Source organism: Camelus bactrianus, chromosome 9 (genome assembly GCF_048773025.1).
Source record: "Camelus bactrianus isolate YW-2024 breed Bactrian camel chromosome 9, ASM4877302v1, whole genome shotgun sequence".
Lineage (NCBI taxonomy): Eukaryota > Metazoa > Chordata > Mammalia > Artiodactyla > Camelidae > Camelus > Camelus bactrianus.
In genome coordinates, this window is record NC_133547.1 from 44,557,594 (window position 1) to 44,580,637 (window position 23,044).

General features: G+C 36.5%; 2 protein-coding genes across 2 annotated transcripts in view; one reads left to right on the plus strand and one right to left on the minus strand.

Annotated features, from left to right (window-relative positions):
• The first annotated feature begins 5,843 nt into the window (after positions 1-5,843).
• Positions 5,844-7,254, plus strand: TSHB (thyroid stimulating hormone subunit beta). The gene is made up of 2 exons (XM_010968287.3): positions 5,844-6,570; positions 7,000-7,254. Exons 1-2 carry the CDS (start codon positions 6,409-6,411, stop codon positions 7,252-7,254), a joined length of 417 nt encoding a protein of 138 aa, XP_010966589.2. The 5' UTR covers positions 5,844-6,408.
• Positions 7,255-16,185: 8,931 nt separating this feature from the next.
• Positions 16,186-23,044, minus strand: part of TSPAN2 (tetraspanin 2) — a 38,009-nt gene continuing 31,150 nt past the window's right edge. The window contains exons 7-8 of the mRNA XM_074370246.1: positions 20,074-20,157; positions 16,186-17,499 (exon numbers count right to left, since the gene is read on the minus strand). Of these exons, the coding sequence (XP_074226347.1) occupies positions 17,434-17,499; positions 20,074-20,157 (150 nt within the window). The 3' untranslated portion in view covers positions 16,186-17,433. The remainder of the gene's footprint in view (positions 17,500-20,073; positions 20,158-23,044) is intronic.

Here is a 23,044-nt window from a genome sequence, read left to right on the forward strand (position 1 = left end):
TTTAACCTTTCAGAAGTTTATTTCCTCAGTCTCATCCAGTTTCCTCATATGAGTTTATCAGTTTTCAGCTAAATACTCAGAGATACTCTACAGATCTCCAGAATTTACTCTCTGAGCAGTTCTCTCTTCTCCAATATTCTTCTTTGAGAACTGTAGGTGCCTGGAGCTCTATGAATTTCCAAGTCCTTCTGTTCATTTTGGGGACATTTTGGCCTCTGCCCTGGTAGCCCTCCCTGCACCAGTAGGCCAGAAACTTTCTCTAGGGAGTAAGCTATAGATACTTTGTTTGTTTCCCATCTCTCTAGGGTCACTTTCCTTTGTTGCCTAATGTCCAATGTGTATAGTACTATTGTTTCATATATCTTGTCTTGTTTATAGTTATTTTACATGGGAAAGTAAATCTAGGCCAGAAGTGAAAATTCAGTCTGGCTGAATTCTTTTAACAGTATGAGATCATATACATGAGAGCCTTTTTGAAAAGAAAACTATTACTGAAGTGTATGATATTTGTTATAGTTCTTCTAGTAATAGGCCAAGTGTACATCAGTTACCTATTATGTGTATATATATTTCCCAGAGATTGTATTTAAATCTATTAGAAACTGAGCTCCTGAATCAATACTTTATACAACAGAGTCACTAACTCCATTAAAAACAAACATCTAACATTCTCACAGTTACCATACTCTTGTTTTAACATGGAATCACATGAAGCAGGTTAAGTTTGACATCCTCATTTCCACTTTCCCTGTTTTTATAGTTCTTCTCTTACTACATAGTAGCTCATAGTCCCAAGATATGAAGGTTTCTAGAATGGCTTTTCCTGATATATATCCCAGATTCTTCCTTGACCTCCCAATCTTCCCTCCAGGGAGACTCACCTATACCAGGCCTCATTTTTTCCCATAACTTTTATTAATAATATAGACTAGGATAAATGAAGACTAATGAGGTTGTTAAATAATATCTATGATTTATTGAGCATCTACCGTGTGCCAGATGTTCTATATGTTTTCTCTAATTCTTTTAAGACTACTAACTATGAGAAAGATCTTGTGGAATCAGAGAAGGCTTTGCAGAGGGGTTCTTTCTCAGTTAAATCATAAAGAATGAGTAGGAGTTGGGTAACATAAGACATGGAATGAGGGATCAGGCAGATGTTCCAGATAGAGGGAATGACATATGAAAAACATGAAAAGACTTAGAGGCGAGAGAGAATGTAACTGATTTGAGGATCTCAGTTCAGTGTGGCTGAAAAACATAGGAAGTGGAGAAAAGGTAGGGAAGATGGGGGAGGGGTGGGAAACAGTGAAAGATAAAACTAGAGAGAAGAAATAGATTGTGAGTGACTTTGTAAATAATAATAACCTAAGTTGGGACTTTTTTTACTAGGGGCAATGATGTATTCTCATTGAACTTTTGACATATTACTTTTGTTACAGTAAGGTAAATAGGTTAAAAGGGATAAAATTGAATTATAGCTGTGGGATGGAGATAAGTGTGTTGATTCCAAAAATTCATTAATTATCCATGCACTCCCTTAATCATGTATGCATTCAACAAATACAGTAATTTCCTACTATGTACTAGGTGCTATAGCTAATTATTTTTAAAATAAATAAATACTGAGTTATTTTAAATTAGCTATCATTTGTTGAGCATTTATTATATGCCAGACACTGTGTTAAGTACTTTACACAAACACTGATAATTCCTTTAAATAGGTAAAGAAACTGAAGTAAAGAGAGCTCAAGCATGCAAATGTTGTGTAGCTAGTAAATGGCAGAGCCAGGATTTGATCTCAGTCAGTTTGACATCAACAGATTTGGCCATTTACTTACATGACTATTATTTCCCACATGTAAATTTTATTCCTTTTTAAATCCAAATTAAAAACAATTGCCCTGGATTACCATAAGGAAATTGCCTTTGCTTTATAGATGGGTAATAATTTTATATATTTCTAAGTGAGCATTTAGGTAAACTTTGGGGAACTCAAGCCCCAAATAAAATTTTATTCCTAAGATTTACTTAGATGATGTTAAGGGTTTTTTGTTTTGATTGTGTTTTTTTTCAAAATTCTATGTACATCTTTTTAAAATATTAATAGATATTAATAAAGGATATATTTAAAAGGGTAATTTTATTTTGAAATAGGAGAAAGGAAAATTCATACTGCAATAATGTCAGAGTTTCCAGAGGAAGATGTTGTGAAATTGTTTGTCTAAACACATTTTATTTGGGGCTCTGTATGAATTTTCAATAGATGTTTCTTAGATAAGAAGCCAGTAATTCAAACGTGATTATATAAACAAGAAGATCAGAGAGGAATTATCCTGAAGGGTATAAAATGAACCAAGAGATTTTAGTCTGGGTTGTTACAGCATCAGCTCACCAATGCAAAGTAAGGTAGGTGTCTACATTGAGAAGGCTTTGTGAAATGAAATGCTGCTATTCTGAATTTCTTTCATTTTCATCATTTTAGCATTTATTTAAAAATGGTTAGATGCTCAGTGATAATTTGCTTTGATAGGCTCTAGAAATTCTAATTACTGCCCTAAATTGTTCAATGGTGGGTTAAGATGAGTGAACTATATACATAAGGATAAGAAAATATTTTACTGACTTCAAGGAAGAGGAAAAATTGGTCCATTCCCTAATGAAGGCTGTTTGATGTTCATGGCCTTCCCTTCCTTATTTACATTTGATTCAAATATTTTAATCAGTTGAATAATCTGTGTATTAAATCCTGTCAATTACCAATGATTATCTTTGATGATAATATACTTCTGAGAAAACTTAGAGTAAATTCCGTTTGGGGCACCTGCAGAGGTAATTTACTCTGCATTATTTTAGTTATAGCTAAACCCCCTTGGATAGTGTCCAATGCATACACCACCTACCTTATAGTACTTTTTGCTCTCTAGAAAAATATATTGCTTTAGTGAGGTTTCTGGATTGTTCACAGGGTAGACAATTGATTCTTTTCATAATACAGTAAGGGATTTGGAGAGAAAAGATTGGTGAAGGAAATTAGTTGAGCAGAGAGAAACGTGTTTAAGAATGAAGGTTAAAAAAAAGAGTGAAGATAGTGAGAACAAAAAGATGAGAGAAAAGGTTGGGTAAGGGGCAAAGGAAAGAGGACATTTTGGAATAAAGAAAAATGTTGGAAGTGTAGACATAGGTGGTCATGGCACTGAAAAATTTACTTCTCATTATTTAAGGCCAGAAATTATACTTCTGTGATTAGGTGCTCAGTAAATCATTTATGATGATTTTAACAGAGGCAATTAAGTTGCAGAGGGTAAGAATTCAGGTGACAATAAAAAAGAAATTGTGGCAGATCATATCAGGAAGTATTAACTAACAATGATTTGTGTATACAGTATTATATAGTTACATAGTCCTCTGTGGCATTCCAAGTGCTTCACATGTATTATTTTATTCTTATCACGATTTTAGGAAGGAGTATATGGAAAAGTGGAGGCACAAAGATACTAAATTTCTCAGTTACAAACAATTTCAGTAAAATCTAGAAGCAGAATTCTAGATCATTAACTCTTAGACCAGGGATCTGACATTAATTTATCACATAGGATTGTAGTCTATTTGTGCTGAAAATGTCTTCCTAATCATCTTCTAGTTCTAAGCCTTCCTTTTACAGCTGAAGAAATTGAGGCCCAGAAAGATTTTTGTGGCTGAAGTTTTACTATTTGCAATAAAGGAGAAAGAATAATTCTTACTTTCTTTATAAAGTTATCAGCTATTGTTGCTGATAATACAGCAGTTGTAATTTTTCTTTTTGTTAGAGTTTTACATTTATAAGAGAAACTTGAGAAAAATATACAGTGTCCATAATAAATATGATAATAATAGGTAAAACTTTCAAAACTTTTTTATTCTACAGCTTTAAAAGGATCAGGTGTATTTGTTTCTTTCTGTTTTGCAGATGGGGAAATAAGGCCCAGATAGATTTAATATCTTGGTTGACTTCTCATAGATTCGTGGGAGATTTTGAAATAGAATTCTGTTCCTTAACTCCAGGACCCATATTCTCATTACTAGGTTATCTATCTACCTATTTTATATAGATCATAGAGCTAAAAGTTAAAATATGTGAAGTTAATTATTTCCTATGGTAAAAAATCCAGCAGCTGGCTGACTAGACAGGCAAGAACCATATGATCATGACGGGTGAGTATTTTACATCATTTACTCAGTATTTTTAAGATCCTACAGAGGATCCTCTAAGTCTGTGGCTCTAAAATAATGGAACCAACTCTATACCACTGAGGGAGCTCACGTTTGTGTGGCAGTGAGAAAACCAGACTCCATGATCAAGCAGTGCTTGTATTTTTGCTCCCTAGTTGAAATACCAAAAAACCTCCAAGAATGCTTGGATATGCAACATTTTATTTGAAAGAGTTCACCAGAAAACCCTTCTTAATGGATTAATTCACTTCCTTGTCTATATAGAAGAAACCATTGACTATTTTTGGTCGCAGAGTCATAATTTTGACCCTTTGAAAGCACTTAAAACAATATGTACTTTTTGTAGATACATCTTTTTATTTATCTTGAGTGAATATTTGAGTGGAATTGCTGGGTCATCAGTTAAGTACATGTTTAATTTTATAAGAAACTATCAAACTGTTTTTCAAAATATTTGTATGTACCATTTTACAATCCCACCAGCAGCATATGAGGGTTCTAGTTGCTCACCAATACTTGGTGTTATGAGTCAAACAATATGTATTTTTATTTTTAGTGTTCATAGTTACATAGTTATCTCCTTCAGTAGGCTATCAGCCCTTGAGGTCAAATACCATAGCTTATCCATTTTGTATCTCTCAGTGCCTGGTTCAAATGCTCAGTATATGTTTATCTAATTTATCTGCAACTCTCATTCTACTCATAGGAGACTGGTTGGAATGATCACTAATCTCTGGAAGTTGACGTTTAAAATAAATACATGGTAGCTTGTTGAATGTGGCTTCATTTTTTCTTACAAGTTGATTAAAGATAAAAATTTTTGTTAACTGATATTGAGTCTTCGAGATTTCAGTTAATGGAAGTTTTAATGTACGCAGCTTAAGATGCTATTGGGATATAATTGATAGATTTGAGAAAATCTTGATATATTTTTGATGCTTGAATAACAATGTTTAATAAATTATAATTTATAATAGAATAATAAAACATGTTTGTGTTCAAAGATAATGCTACTCCATTAAGATGTCTATTTTCTTTTCTGACAATGATACTTGAAAAGGAAAAAAATCCAAATATACCTAGCTAACTGTACCATATTTCTAAGATGAAAAAAATCTTAATCTTTGAAGTGATCAACTTACAACCAAAAGTCTGGAATTTGATTACTCTCTCTCATTAGCGAAATTAAATAAGTCATAATATTACCTAGCTCATGACAATGTCCAGTTGACATTGGACACACTCTTCCTCAGGCAGGATTTGTTGAGATACATGTTCTCCTTCCTGAGGCATGGTGGATCCTTTTGTCTCCCATGCAGCTGAAACTTATTTTACTTTCCTGGCTAGCCTACGATGGACCTGTCACCCCTGATTGTATCACTCTCATTCTGTCAACCTATATTTTTGCCTCCATAATCTTCTTAAGATAATGAATTTCATATAATTTCTGAGTAAAATAACTTTATTTTTCCAACTCTATTTCTTTCAGTCTTAAAGGAATATCCTAAGGGTTGAGGAGGGTGGGGGTTTAGATATCTGGGTTAGCTGCTTAACATTAGTGGTAATTTTAGTTGACCTTTTTGAACTTTCTCTAGCCTCATCTTGCCTTTCTTGACAGGCAATATATAGCACATATACAAGATTTTTTACATTGAGCCGGTCCTGAAATTTGATTATGCATTTTCTTGGTTTCTTTGCCCTTTCTGATTATGACCAGTTCGTTAACCTTTTAAGCTATTTAACCAAAATTTTTAGAAAACCACATTTCTGAGAAAACCTTTACTGAAGTCTTTTAACTTACTTTTTATGGTGATAAAGGCAGGTATTTCAATTGTTTCCATTGAATGAATTATTTTCTACTTAATTAACATATGTGTCTCTGCCATTTTTCTGTGGTGTTTCAAGCTTGCCATTTCATTGCCCAGTGGAGCTAAATGGCACTTGCAAGCAGGACCTTCACTATGTGAGCTCTGACACTATGGAGTATATGGATCATAGCCACATCTAAGTGTATAAAGAAAGGTTATTGAGAGTATTTACTATGTAAAAACATCTAATATAGGGCCTAGGACAAAGTAGGCATTCAATAAATACATGTATATACACATACACACATTGTAGCTCTTTCCAAATGCCTCTTCTGAATGTCCTAAAGGATACATGTAATAGATACTTTAATTTTATCTTTGATTTAGCATGACTGCTATCTTCCTGATGTCCGTGCTTTTTGGCCTTGCATGTGGGCAAGCAATGTCTTTTTGTATTCCAACTGAGTATATGATGCATGTCGAAAGGAAAGAGTGTGCTTACTGCCTAACTATCAACACCACCATCTGTGCTGGATATTGTATGACACGGGTATGTAGTTCATCTCACTTCTTTTAGCTATAAATTAGAAAATGCTAGACTCAGAAAGAAAATGAGATAAACCACAAGCTTATTTCTAAAATCTAATGGTTATTGGCTCCCTAGAGGTAGAGTGCACAGATCACATTATCTACTCAACAGTATTGATACAGATAATTTTATAACAGTTTTACTTCCAGAATTTATTTAAACTTTATCTTATTCTCATGATATAGGATAAAACAGAGGGAGTGTCACTTTTTTCTGTATGGGATTTAATGTAGATATGTTGGGTTGTTATTTGGGAACAGAGCTAAGGAATCCTCCTCTAGTCCTATTTGTGACAAAGGAATATAAGTGAATTAATTTTTATCTGTTCCCATTATCTGTATGTTCCTAAAGCCTTATCACATTATGCTCCTTTTTTCCTTCTTTCCTCAGGATTTCAATGGCAAGCTGTTTCTTCCCAAATTTGCTCTGTCCCAGGATGTTTGTACTTATAGAGACTTCATGTACAAGACTGTAGAAATACCAGGATGCCCACACCATGTAACTCCTTATTTCTCCTACCCTGTAGCTGTGAGCTGTAAGTGTGGCAAGTGTGATACAGACTACAGTGACTGTATACAGGAGGCCGTCAAGATGAACTACTGCACCAAACCTCAGAAACCCCATGTGGTGGGATTGTCCATCTAACTTCAATAGTGATGTAATTTGCAATTTGGTTCAATATGTTTACCTGGAATAAAACTAATAAAATATCAATATATTTCACACCTTGTGTACATTTGAGTACTAGTTCATCCATACCCACACCCATTCATGTATTAGAAAGCTTAAGGGCTTTAGAAGAAAAGGTGAGTAAAAGAGCCATTCCAGCTCATATGAAGGATGGTTTCCACATGAAAGGGCAGAGTGCAGGTAAAATGGAGAACAGGGATGTGAAATACTAATGAAAGCCAGCCTTAAGCAGGTGCTTTTAACAGAGGGCCACGAGTTTTGTCTTGACCTAGAAAATGAATAAGGGAAGGCTACAGAGTAATGTGATCAGCAGCTGAAGAAACATATAACATCAGGGTACTGGAGACACCTACTTCCATAAGCTGACACAGGGCTGGTGTGGAGGTGGAGAGTAAGGAATATGTGAAATCTGCAATATACTACTTTATCCTGTCATTCAATGCACAAGATAAAACTTAACCAAAACTCAGTAAACACTATATTCTAATCTCTTTAATTACTCTGGTGGGCCAACTGACTTATGAAAGTTATACTCCAAAAGCCTAGAAAAGAGGCCACGATCATTTTACATGTAGAACTCTAAATCCTTTGTAGTCTTTCAGGTAATATGAGACACTTTCCTGCAACTTGTGCTGTTTTGGCTTTTGATGTCATGAAAAACTACTATGATTATGAAAGATTTTAGGAATAGGGGTAGAGTGCTAAGGGATTTAATAGAGTGTAATCATCCTAAATTCTAACCTAAACTTTCAATATTGAAACACTATTTTCCAGTAAATGTGCTTAGTAAGTGGTTGTTTATTTTTCTTTTCCTTCCTTAGGTACTCTTTCATGAGAGTTTGGTTTCAACAGCTGTATGAAGCTAGACAGACCCAGTGCCCTGCAGACTTGACGTCAAAAAGATAATTTATCCTCTATTTGTCCATTTCTATCCATTCAAATTGCTCCCATCAGGGTGAAAATCAATTGTCAGCAGGACCAGTTCGTTTTGCTATATCCTATAGTCAGTGGTTGTATTCATCTTGGCATCTTATAAATGCCTGCAGGCTGTCAGTGCCCAGGGGGATGCTAAGGTGGTGCAGATGGATTAGTACCAAACTCATACTCTGCCGGTGGGAAGGGAATAGTTGTACATTTAAATGCAGAGTCAGGAATCCCCATTATTCTTACCTTAATATCTGAAGTTAATATTACCATGGTCTCCAAACATTAATCTGGGGCTTTGGGTTCTCATATCACTTGATACCATGGGCACTTAAATCTGCAGTATTATAATATCCCCTCTGAAAACTGCATATCAAATATAGATCTTTGAATAATGAGTAAAAATCTAATGTTCAAACCTAACCGGCACTAATCACATATGACTTTCATGGAATCTGAAAAATGATTTCCAAGGAATTGAACTGTGGAAAGGATGTGAGGTTCAGGGAGTCCCCTTCTGTCCAGCTCAAAAGACTTTAGTTAAGTGGGCTTCCTCAGCCTTCAGGGAAGAGGCTAGGCCTAGACCTGGGTGTGGTGAGCCTGTACCATCATGGGCTATAGAATCCTAGAGTGGGTGCATCAGAGACAACTTGTTTCCTTCCACCAAAGGTAATCCATTGGATTAGATGCATATGTAAATTATATTAAACTACTTTTAAAAGTGGAGTTGTCCAAGACAAAGAACCCTTTGAAGAGAGGTGAGGAATTGGCATGACCAACAATTTACCTTGAATGGATCCAGAAACTTGGATATATGGAAATGCTGTTTTGGAATGTATTAGTATTCTTTGGGTTTAAAAGTAGAATAAATAGAGAACTTAAAAATGGGAAAGTGAAAAATTACTGCTTGTATAAGAAGAGAAAGGTGACTATTTTGGAATATCTTCTGAAATGGTCTTTACATTCAACCTGAAGTTTAAAGGAGTCAGTTTTTGGCAGAGGAAGTTTGAACTTTAGTTCTTTTAGAAGAGTCCCTCTTGTTTCTCATTTGACTGAAATATAAAGTGTTCTTTCATTATGAAGTGATTTGGGATGGGTGCAGCAGCAATCTCTGCTTTTCTAATGACCAAACTCTTCAGGAGTAAGTGAATGTACCAAGATGATATATTGGCAAGTAATAGTGTGATGCTGCCTAGGAATAGGAAATTCAAGTAGTAAAAGTTCTCTCTTAGAGGGAAGGTACCTCAATACAGTAAAGGCTACATATGCAAGCCCACAGCTAACATCATACTGATGAAAGCTTTTTCTCCAAGATCAGGAACAAGACAAGGATATCCACTCTTACCACCATTATTCAACATAGTATTGGAAATCCCAGCCAGAGCAATTAGGCAAGAGAAAGATAAAAGACATCCAAATTAGGAAGGGAAGTTGTCACTGTCTGCACATGGCATGCTACTAGAAAACCTTAAAGACTCCAACAAAAAACTGTGAGAAGTAATAAATTAATTCAGTAAAACTGCAGGATACAAAATCATATACAGAAGTCAATTGCATTTCTATACACTAATAATAAACTAACAGAGAAATTAAGTAAGCAATCCTATTTACAATTGCATCAAACAGAATAAAATACCAAGGGGTGAAAAACCTGTATGCTGAAAACTTTATATAAGACAGTGATGAAAGAAATTGAAGGCATAAATGGAAAGATATTCTGTGCTCATGGATTGGAAGAGTTAATATTGTTAAAATGCCCATACTACTCAAAGTGATCTACAGATTCAATGCAATCTTTATCAAAATTCCAATGACATTTTTCACAGAACTAGAACAAACAATTCTAAAGTTTGTATGGCACCCCAAGAGACTTCAAATAGCCAAAGCAATCTTGAGGAAGAAGAAAGCTGGAACATCTTGCTCCTTGATTTCAAACTATAATACAAAGCTATAGTAATAAGAGAGTATGGTATTGGCATAAAAAGAGACACTAAATCAATGGAACAGAGTAGAGAGTCCAGAAATAAACCCACACATATATGGTCAATTAATATAAAACAAGGGAGCCAAGACTATACAATGGGGGAAAGGACTGTCTCTTCAATAAATGGTGTTTAGAAAACTGGACATCTATATGCAAAAGAATGAAACTGGACTACTTTCTCATATTATATACAAAAATCAACTCAAAATGGATTCAAGACTTAAATGTAAAACCTGAAACCATAAGATGCCTAGAAGAAAACATAGGCAGTATGCTCTTTGACATTGGTGTTAGCAATATTTTTTGGATCTATCTCCTCAGACGAGGGAAACAAAAGCAAAAACAGTAAAATAGGACTACATCAAACTAAAAACCTGCACAGTGAAGGAGACTGTCAATAAGACAAAAAGGCTATTAAATGAGAGAAGATATTTGCAAACGTATCTTCCATGAGGCTTAATATCTCAAATATACAAAGATGTACATAACTTAACATCAAAAAAATAAACAACCTGATTAAAAAACGGGTAGAGGACCTGAATAGACATTTTTCCAAAGAATACATACAGATGGGCAACAGGTACATGAAAAGATGCACAACATCACTAATCTTCAGGGAAATGCAAATAAAAACCACAATGAGATATCACCTGACACCTGTTAGAATGGCTATTAGCAAAAAGACAACAAACAGCAAGGAAAAAGGGGAACCCTTGACACTACTGGTGGGAACATCAATTGGTATAGTCACTATGGAAAACTCTATGGAATTCCCTTAAAAAAAAATTGAAAATATAGCTACTATATGATCTAGCAATTTCACTTCTGGATATTTATCTGAAGAAAATGAAAATATCAACTTGAAAAGATATATGTAACCCTGTGGATGGACCCTGAGTGTACTATGCTAAGTGAAAAAGTCAGAAGACAAATACCATTTGATTTCACTTTTATGTAGGAAAAAACAAACAACCTCACAGATACAGGTAACAGGTGGTTGCCAGAGGTGGAGGGTGGGGATGGGCAAAATGGGTGAAGGAAGTCAAAAGGAAAAAACTTCTAATTATAAAAAAAATAAATTATGGGGATGTGATGTACAGCTTGGCAACTGTAGTTAGTAACACTGTGTTGCATAGTTAAAGTTCCTTCAATTTCTTTTAAATTGAAGTGCAGTCAGTTTACAATATTGCATCAATCTCTATTATACAAGATAATGTTTCAGTCATATATATACATACATATATTCATTTTCATATTCTTTTTCATTACAGGTTACTACAAGATATTGAATAGAATTCCCTGCATTATACAGTAGAAATTTATTGTTTACTTTATAGTAGTTAGTATCTGCAAATCTCAAACTCCCAGTTTATCCCTTCCCACCCCCAACTTCCTCCAGTAACCATAAATTTGTTTTCTATGTCTCTGTTTTGTAAATAAGTTCATTTGTGTCTTTTTTTTAAGATTCCACATATGAGTGACATCATATGGTATTTTTCTTTCTCTTTCTGGCTTACTCTACTTAGAATGATGATCTCTAGGTCCATCCATGTTGCTGCAAATGGCATTATTTTATTCTTTTTTATGTCTGAGTAGCATTCCATTGTATAAATATACCACTGCTTCTTTATCCAGTCATCTGTGGATGGACATTTAGGTTGTTTCCACATCTTGGCTATTGTATACAGTGCTGTTATGAACATTGGGGTGCATGTATCTTTTTGAGTTAGAGTTCCCTCCAGATATATGCCCAGGAATGGGATTGCTAGATCATATGGTAAGTCTATTTTTAGTTTTTCTAAGGAATCTCCATTCTGTTTTCCATAGTGGCTGCACCAAACTACATTCCCACCAACAGTGTAGGAGGGTTCCCTGTTTTCCACACCGTCTCCAGCATTTGTTGTTTGTAGACTTTTTAAAATGGCCGTTCTGACTGGTGTGAGGTGATACCTCAATGTGGTTTTGATTTGCATTTCTCTGATAATTAGCAGTATTGAGCATCTTTTCATGTACCTATTAGCCATCTGTATGTCTTCATTGGAGAAATGTCTGTGTAGTTCTTCTGCCCATTTTTGATTGGATTGTTTGGGTTTTTTTTGTTATTGAGTTGTATGAGCTGTTTGTATACTGTTTGTCAAATATTAATTGACTGTAGGTGTGTGAATCCTTTGTGATTCCATATAAGTTTTAGGATTATTTGTTCTAGTTCTATGAAAAATGATTGAGCAATTCTATAAGGGTCATATTAAATCTGTAGATTGCTTTGGGTAGTATAGCCATTTTAACAATATTAACTCTTCCAATCCAAGAGTGTGGGATATCTTTCCATTTCTTTAAATTATCTTTCATTTCCTTTACCAATATATTATGGTTTTTAATGTATAAACCTTTCACCAAGTTGGTCAGTTTTATTCCTAAGTATTTTATTTTTTTGATGCAATTTTAAAAGGGATTGTTTACTTTCTTTTTCTAATATTTCATTGTTAGTGTAAAGAAATGTAACAGATTTCTGTATGCTAATCTTGTATCCTGCTATATTGATGAATTTTTTAAACTTTATTTTATCACTGAAGTCTTAAACTTGAGAGGTGGCTCATATTGTTCAAATCTGGACACTGCAAGTTTTATGTTGCGGATTCCTAAACTATAGTTCTAGTCCAGATTTTATTCCTGAGCTTTAGAATCATGAATCCAGTGCCTGTTTATATTTCCTCTTGGATGTCCTATATTCATCTCCAACTTGCATCATCCACTACAATCTGCTTTTCCTCCTGTACACCACTATCTTCCAGCTGCCAAGAAACCTGGGCATAATTCTAGGTTCCTCTTTCCCTCAGTTTCTCTTGCATCTGTCTACGTCTTGGTAGGATTTGCATTTCATTAGTTAGAAATTCCCATGATTCTGGGCTTTACCCTCCATTCTTTGTTTATACTAAAGCTGAATGATCTTTAAAAAGTTTAAATTTGATTTTTAAATTAATTAGATTAAAACTAATTTTAATCAATTTAATTTAATTTTGTTTAAAATTTCCCCGAGTACCTCTGTACAAACATTGTCTCCTTGGTATGCTTTAACAGGGCCCTTCATCACCTAAGTTCTTGACATGCCCTCTTTGAATGTTTCCACTTTTTCTCTGTTTCAGGGCCTTCTTGCATGTTGTTCCCCAGAAATCCCCTTTTCTTCTCTACCTCTATTACTTTTTATTTGGCACATTTGCATGGGTTCTTCAAGACTCAATTAAGTGACCTAAAATTCAGGAAACCCCTCTCCCCTGACCATCACCCCCAATGTTGAGTAGGTCCACTCTGGGTTAATGATTACCTCAGCACTCATTTCATGGTAATCATATTTACCTGCTTTTTTCCACTCTAAATTCCTTGAGGGCAGAGGCTTGTTCATTTTAGTATGTCAGCATTCTTATAGAGTTTTTTCAAATGTACAAAATAGTAGCTCCAAAACAAAGTAAAAAAAAAAAAAAACAACAATTCCATTATTAGAGTGGGTTGCATTTTCTAAGGCAGTAACAGGCCCAGAGAAAAATATAGGACCTCTAGCTATGGCTATTGATATCAAGTCTTTAAATTAAAATAGAATTGGGAAATATATCAAAAACTATTCATTAGTTCAACAAATGAATGTGTTCAAATAGGTATTTGGTATCATGTGGAAGTATCTTTACACACAACAATGAATGTTTGATTTATAATTAACAAAAACTCATCATCAGAATAATTATAAAAATAGAAAATATTCATTAGTTGCCAGGTATGCTAGGCACTTTGTTGGTTATTTCTTTTAATTTAGTTTAAATTGCTTCTACTTAATATGAGTAAAACCATCATAAATTAAACGGACAAAAACAAAACAAACACAAAATCTTTGGAAGTGTTTCTGGCAAATTAGCTAAAAGCTTTGTGAAATTAGCATAGATTTTAGTTTGCAACATTCACGACATATTACAACTATTCTTCATGTATTTCATGTCTCCAGAATATGGCCATCCAAATAGTGGATTCCTGAAAATTAGTCTTTGTTGTTAAAATGAGAATAACAGCAAAATGATGAATAATAACACTTTGCATTGGTATAGTCTTTTTACCTTTCAAAATTCACCCACATATTACATCTCACAGGTGAATTTTATAGAAAAAAAATATTGAAAGAAAATAGAAGCCTTTTGTCCCTCTTAAAATATACCTTAATGCAAATTTGATTTTGGTGAGTCCAAACTAAGATGATGTAGTTAAGTGACTAGCTTCAGGTGTCTCTGAGTACTCCCTCTTAGGGGTGGGGAAAACGGGGCTGTTGAAATTGAAGGACTGGTGTTCAAAGGGGATTTCAAGACAGCAGTGAACAAGGAAAGCTGGGGTGCACCTCCTGAATACTCAATGGCTGCCCTTAGGGCCATGGAAACCATATTTTACCCGTGACATGGAGGGTGTCTCTTCCTTTTAGTCTTACTTCAGAAGGGAAAATATGCTATCTGCTTTACTGCCATCTTCCCACAAGCCTCAGACTCATCAAGCCAAGCCTGTTGGCGGTGCTCACAGGGGAAAGGAGGGTACCTATCGTTGATGACTGCATGTGGGTTACACTGGCCTTTGTATCAATGTGCAGTTTTCCAGGTTGTACCATGGATAACAAAGGAGCTACTATGGGGCAGAGAGGCACAATTTGGGTGAAATAATATTTGAAATGTAAGTATATGCTATAACGTTGTTAGAGTGTTGCTTTTAAGTACAGCTCTCAGTAGTAACATTATAGAAAGGTTACGATTCTTTTCCTTTGTCATCATATTGTTTGGGTTGATTGGTAGTTTGACATTTAGATAAGTCATGTGAAGGTGTGTGTAAAAATATAACCAGATTTTAAGGTACCTCAAACAAGCAATTCTAGTACATAAAAATTTTAATTTAAAATAACTTAAAATATTTCATCAAGAAGTTTTAATTCAGTGCCTTGGCATCCTACATTTAAGGAAAATCTTTGGGTCTGATCTCAAATTAATTTAGGTAAATAGACATAACCAAAAATTTATACATGTGTTTATATATACGTACACATATATGTATACGGGTGTATGTATACACATGTATACATTTATTCAGGTTTATATATGTGTATATATTCAAGATGTATGTATATAGATTCCGGATGTATATATAGATATCTACCCTCACTCAGAGGTGAAATTCTCTAATTTTATTCATGGCACATATTTTAGAAAAATTACTCCCAGAAGGTGAACTTTAATCATTTACGGAACAGATCTTTACTCTTCCAGTATTAACTAGTGGAGGCTTCTTTAAGGTTAATTCAGATATAGAATGAAACTCACTTTTGTTGAATCCCAGATGATTCTGAGCTGGAAGAAAACTAAGTATGCCCTTAGGCCTGTGTCCTGCCTTCCAGCAGACAGATGAACTAGTCACCAAGAGAGACAGGCTGCTTGTTCTTTGCTTAAAAGGCTCTATTTCTCAACTACCAGGGTAGAAACATCTATTTCATGAAGTGATTTTCTTAAAATAATCTTTCTGTTAGCTATAGATACAGTAAAGTAGCCATATACAATTAAATTTTTAGCTTGATTTCAATCTGACTTTGTTTTTTTTTTTTCAGGAAAGCTTTCTCCAGAGTTAGTAGTAGTAGCGAGTGCGGCAGGAGAAATGTGGTTCTCTGTGGGAGTAAGATTATTTCAAATGGTTCAGTCTTCCCAGCAAAATATTTTGTAAAACTTCCTTGGGAGTGCACACTTTCCTTTAGTTCAAACCCCAAGACTTGTGTTCTCACATGAGTACAAACTTACTTGAGGGTTTCCAAAGTCTCCCATACTTTCACTTTTGTGTGGCCGTTTAAAATGTAATTTTAAAAAAGCTCCGTGATTTACTAAATGAACCAAGTTGTTAAAAATGGACAGATATGTCAATTTAGATTGTAAATTTGGAATTACATAACCTAAAATGAAGCATCAAGACCATAAAGAACATGAACATTTTATTTTTATAGGAAACTTGCACAAAAAAGAACATATTTCTGTTGTGTGTGTACGTGTATTTTTGTTTCCTTAGCTTGTCTCTGTTGTGTGCACAAAACTAGGAGAGAATGTTTTTCTTTATTTTAGTTTGGCCAAGGATGCTCATGATATAATATATTAAGTGGCAAAAACTGTAATTCTTAATCTGTAAAAAAGAATTCTCTAGGTGAATAAATAAGAACTGCCCCCCCCCAAATTAGGAAAATATGTAAACTCAAGTTATGAGGTATTTCAAAGATACAATGCCAGTAAAAATTCTCTATCCCACAATTTGCAACTGCCAGATTTCTTGCTTTTAGTCTTTTATGCTTACATCTGGAGAAACACAGAAGTTTTGATATAAAAGCCCTTTTGTGGATGTGAGGGTTGCAGTAGTTCAGAGCAGAGTCAGAAAAAGAAAGCAATAAAGAGATATTTAAATGTCTTTATATATGAACAAAAATATTTCCTTAAAAATTTCTTAAAATTTTTTTTTTTAGTCTTAAAAACACTCAGTTTTATAGGGCACATGATTGTCTGTGTGACACTCTTTCCAGAGCGAGGTTTTTTGTTTTTAAATACTAGGAAAGTATGACTTATTCAAATTAGATTTTCCATGCTATATTTAGTTTTATAGATGTGTTTAGTTCTAAATGTGGTTTACTGTTCTGGGGAGAGTACATATATAAAAAAATGCCAGGAAACCCTTACACCTAACCCAAACACAGTCACTTTTAACATTGCACCATGATCTCTCAATTCCTGTAGCTTATTGCTTCTGTTAACTAGAAATCCCTGAATTCTCCGTATCGAACTTCCTATGGCTAGAGTCTAAGAAACTGACCCATTATCATTTTTTCTAAGTAACCAAGTTTTTTAAGTTTATCAAAGTTTTTTTATATTTTTCTGAGTTAAATAGGTTGTTTCTCTCACATAACAAGAATCAGGAATTCCTTGCAAACAGATTTCATTATGTACAATGCATATACCAGAAACACGCAGATCACACATGAATATGCGCTCAGTCAACGTACATAGGCATTCACTCAAGGGGGTAAACCAGTAACAAGCCAAACATTCATACATGTGCAAATGTACAATTAACAGCAAATTATTTTAGATCCTAATGTCCTTTGAATATTAAAATGAGCCAGGAGACAGCTCCTGTGACATTTGTATGCTCTAGGTTGCAATTTTCACGTAGAAGTAGCTTCATATCACATCTCGTGAATTTCGTATCGCACAGCAAAGGACCATGCTGAATATCATGCCAAAGATCTGAAACAGAAGGAACCACTTGTTAATGACTTTCAGATGATGAAAATTGGAGGGAAAAAAAAGTTCAGCAAACTGCTTGGATATCTAACTCATATTAACAAATAATTATAACCAATAATTACTGGTTATAAATGGCACTTTTATATATGCTACTTAATTATGGCTACTGGTTAAAGAATTCCATTAACTTTGCTTAAAATACATTCCTATTTTATTATTGTTAAAAAATAACAAGGCTCTATTTTAAGAAAAGGGCTCTATTTCTAGCTTATAAACAGTTCTTTATAATTATAAAAGACTAATACCCTATTAGTTTTGGAATTTTACATTTCAGGTTAATTCCAGATCTCATTTATATATTTACTTTGGAAAATATCTTCATAACCACTAGCTGTTTAAATACACTTGTGGTCTAAATAGTTTTCTATTGTTGGAATTTTTGCAACAGTGACCACATTTTAAAAAGTAGAGCATCTCTCCATTCCTGATCCATTTTTAAGTGCAAATGATACTTCATTATTTAACTCAGTAGTTTTACCAAAGCATAAGCTGAGGTGTTTGAGCTATGGTATTACTGACATCTACCTCTTGGATACTTCTTTGAGAAGGCAAATACTTGGCAATTGATTAATGACCACTTTAAATGGTTTGAACAGAAGCATGCCAAAAGATCCTTCTCGTCCTCAGGCATTTCCCCTGCAATTTTGCAGGGCCTGTGCTACGCTCTCTATAGGTGCAATGTTCATAAACTACTGTCAGTGTTTGTTTAAAGAAATCAGTACCATAACTCTTGTGCTCTCTCTTCAACCCCATCCTACATCAGACTAGGCTCTGTAAATGCTGAATTTTAAAAGGCATGTACTGTCAGTTATTTTGGAAGGGAAAGAGTAGATTTAAGTAAGGGAACAGCCAGAAGCAGGGCTCCAAGCTTCTGGCTGAGAGAGCTCAGTACCAGTGTGTGGCAGGGGAGACACCTAATGGACATTTTGTTAACTGATTATACTGTGCAACTCTTACCGTACAAAGAAAAGAATTAGAGAAGAAACTCGGGTGCTGATTCGAGATGGCCAACAGAGGTCATGTCCCCTTTTCATGGTTGTAAGGTTGGATGCAACCCCTACTTCATCCTGGTTGGATCTCCTCAGAAAGAAACTTTTTCAGCCTTATCCTGCCACTGTCCTGAGTCAGGGGTGACCACTTCTACAATGCTCATTTCTTGAGACTGCGGAATTATTGGGAGGCTCTATTTGATAGCTCTGTTATGCAGAAATTTTTCAAATCCTCCTCCTCAGAACTGTCCCTGGGAAGCCGCAGAATGACCGTTGGGCTAGCCCCAGGGCAGGTGGGGAGGGCCTGAGAGAAGTCCCTGGATTGGGAGGTCCTTTTCATCCACTGCCCCACCCCTCTGTGCTCTAGATACAGAAAGGAGGAAAGATGTCTCCTGAGAACTGCCAATTCATTGATTTCCTCACAATTCCCATTGCTTCCGCCTCAACTTAGGCCATGAATTAATCTACACAGGAGGAGTTGAGGGTAAGTACTACCTTAGCATTAGCTATTATCACTCGCCCCCTGGACAATGGAAATCACCTCTTTACCGGCCTACCTGACTCCAGTCTTGCTCCCCTCCAACTTTACCTCCACACTACACTACAGTTCCTTTCAAAAACCTGGGTGGCTCCCCTCTACATTAAAAATGAAGCCCAACCTCTCAAAAGGGCACACACACAAAAGACCTCAATTATGTGGACTCTCACAACCCTTTCCAGTGTCACCTCTTGCTTCTCCTACCATAGCCTTCTTCCCCATCAACTCTTGCACACTCTTCTTTTGTACTTTAGAAGTATGGAGCCATCTGCAGGTGTGTGGACACACTATGCTTCACATTTTTATGCTATTCCTTTTGCTTGGGTTCTGGGTTTGGGAACACTCAGATTATATACAGAGCTAGCATTTATTGAGTGCTATGTTTCAGACACTTCATATGAATTAATTCCTAAGAATACTTTATATGTATTATCCCACTTAATTTTTGCAACAATCTTGTGAAGTTGGTACATTAAAACCCCCATTTTACAGATGAGGGAACTGGGGTGTAGAGAAATTAAGAAACTTCCCCATGATCCCGGGGCTTCTAAGTAGTGGAGCTTGGAGCTGAATCCAGACAGCGTGATGCCAGAGCTCGCACTATTAATCCTTGCGTTGTGCCGCCTCTGCAAGTCACAGGTGAGAGAGGTTAACCTGGTATGTTATTTTAAATTTCTAACAAGTAAAAGACCCAGAATTAAAAATCACTTGTCTAGTATAAGCTTGGTGGCCTTAAAATGGGAAGTTATTGCAATGATAAACTCAAAGTCATAATTAGTTTAAAATTGAAATTTATCATAGTTTGTAGAGCTAAGTATTGATGTAGCTAGTTAGCTTTGTTCTTGGATGTCCTGTCAACAAACATCTTTGTCTTTTATGAGAAATCTCTCCTTTAAGATAGTGCCATATCACACTTGAAGAGAAATAAGATACAAAGGTTCAAGCCTTCTTAGAGGGTGAAGAAGTTACACTCTGGAACTTTCTCACCGTAAGACCTGCAATTCCAATACCAACAATTCCGATGAGCTGGAGCTTAACACTGATTATGGTCTCAATTTCTTCAATGCAGTTCTGTTTTGGAAAAGAAAAAGTGAGGAGTAACATCTGATGGTACATGTGAATTACCACCCAAATCCAACCCTTTTCTTCCCTACAGAGCATCCTGTGAGAGTTAACCCATGTCAGCTTCTGCTCATATTTAAACCATTCCTCCTAGATATCATTCTGATAAATCTGAAGCAAAATGTAGTTTGGGAAAAAATTATAATCCTCTCCTTTTGGTGGAATTTTCCTATTTAGGCCAATGGCTGCTTCAAAGCCCTGAAACCTAGCTGGAGGAAGCTATTCTGGGACCTGAGGCATTTAAAAATTTGGAGCCTTTTCCTACTTTCAGCAAATAAAAAATAAGTAAAATATCCTCCAAATAATAGCCCCTTGCTTTTGGGTTGTCCTGTATAGTTTAAAAGACTTTCTACATACTTGGTCCAATTTACTATGTAAGGTATGCATCACTTAGTAAGAAGCTATAAAATCTGTACAGGTTCAAATTTAACAAAGGAAAGCCGAGTGTCGGGAGCTAGAAGACTGTTCTCTTCTATGGTGGCTGGGCTGCGTGGCCCTATTCTTTCATCTGGGCTCCATGGAGACCTGTGCAGGGCAGGTTCAGAGAACATTCATGGATGGGGGCAAACTGGACAGGTGGCAGAACAGATCACTTGTAATGGTAATTAGCTTCTCCAGCTTCTGTTTGGTCCTCTTAAGTACAGAGGTGTTATCTCAACCCAATTTTGTCCTTAGGCTACTCAGGTCTTTTTACTTGTCACTAGTCAGCTGTCTCTGATATCCACTTAAGCTAGATGAAACTCCCACCACTGTCCTCACATTGTTGCCGATAGATGCAGCCGGTGTTCCAGGTTCTTGTCCCATCCAAGAAAGAATTCAGAGACAAGACTTAGAGGTTAAAAAAGGTAAAGTGAGGATTTATTAAAGGGTGGATAGTACACTCTCAGGGGAGAGCGGGCAGGCTCAGGTGAGCAGCTGCCCTGAGTTTCTTTGGCAAGTTAGTTACATAGGGTGTAAAAATGAATGGGTGGAATATTTATTGGGGAGGGAAGGGTTTGGGGTCGTATTCCCTGATTATCATCCCAACTCCACCTTCCCAAAGGGAGGAGGGATTTTTGTCCTTATTTAGTCTGGATCGGAAGTGTCATGGCGTCGGTGCATGATGGGCACTTCTGATCTGCAAGGGTGATTTTATTGAAACGAGGGCATAATGAGCAAAATGTTACATTCGGACACTAGAAATTCCTGCCTTTTCTCACCTTTCTTTGTTCTTCTCCAGGCCACTTGTCATTCCAAAAGGCATGATCCCTTATCAGCCCCAAGGTTCCTGCTTTTCTTTCTCTACCCAAGGATCCCTGCTGCTTACATGATGTGTGGTTTCCTGCATTTGGCCTGTGCCCTTCCTTTCTGCCCAATTCCTGCCATTTGGTCTGTGTCCCCCTTTCTCTGCTCATATCTAGCTAACAACATCTCCTATCATACTTCATTCATTCACCATTCATTCACTCAACAAATATTTCTTGAGCATCTACCCGCATCAGTCATGGGAACGGTGTGGTAGGTATGGAGACAAGAAGACATGTTTTCTTCTTATCATTGTCCCCACATTCTCATGTTTCTCTCATTTCCCACATTGTTCCTGTGCCTTTCCAACTGCTTCATCGAAATTGCATGGCAAACGTCCTAAGAATCTTCTAAGCACCAAATCCAAACCTTTACTTCCAGCCTTCATTTCCTTGTCCTCTTCTCAGCATTTGACTTTATGGACAAATCATCTCCTTCCCAGGAGCCACTGGCTTTGGACTCTCCCTGACTCTGACTCCTCCTTCACAGTCTAGTTCTGGCTTCTTGTCCTCAGCTTACTCCTTAAATGACAGCATTTTAGCCCACCTCCTTCCTTACTCTACATTCTTCCCCTGGCTGTTCCCATCCGCTCCTAAGCTTCAGCTACCACCTATATGCTGGGATTCCTACTCCCATGTCTTCAGCTCAGGTTACCTGTAAGCCCCACAGGCACCTAAAGTGCAAACTTGACCGAAACTGAAGCTGTCTTTTGCTCGTTTCCCTATAGTCACCTCCCTCAGCAAGTAGAGCTTCTACCTACCCGCTCTGCCCGAAGTCCCGGCTTCCTGCCTTACACCTCCCACTCACACCCTATCAGTCGCCCAGGCCTGCTGATTCCACCCCTCGACATCTCTGAATCTGTCGCTTTCTCTCCCTCCCCACTGTTTGTGACTTGCTTTTAGCCCCTCATCCTCTCTGCCCAGGGTGACTACAAATGCCACCTAAGCGGCCTCCCTCCATTGACTCCACCCTTCTGTCCTGCCTTCCACACCCAGCAGCCTGAGTGCTCCTTCTACAATGCAAAACAGATTATTTTAATCCTCTGCTAAAAGCAACAGCTTCCCCAAACTTCCAGGTGTAAAATCATGCCTTTACCTGCCTCTCCAAAAATGCCTCTAACTATTCCCTCTGGACTCCCTCCTTTCCAGCTGTCCTGGAGTTTAATACTGCCATGCTGCTGTTCCTGCTGCTTTCTGGGCCTGGAATGACCTTCTTTTGTCAAAACTCAGCTCAGGGATCCCATCCTCTGTCAAGCTTCCCTAACTCCACTGTATCTCCACTATACTCTGTGCAGACTTCAGGCACAGCACTGTCTCCCGTGAATAGTCTGTGAGGCCACTGAGGCAGGGACCGTGTTTTTCACTTTAGGGTTTTCAGAACCTGGCATAGTGCCCGACATGCAGAACTTAATAAAAGAAGCACTTATCAGTGCCATGACACCCATGGAGGGGTTGTGGGGCAACATTCTTGGCATGCAGCCCTCTGGCCCTGGTGTGGTTAATTAATGCCATTGTATCTACATCGTGACTGGCAAGTTGGCACACCATTATTC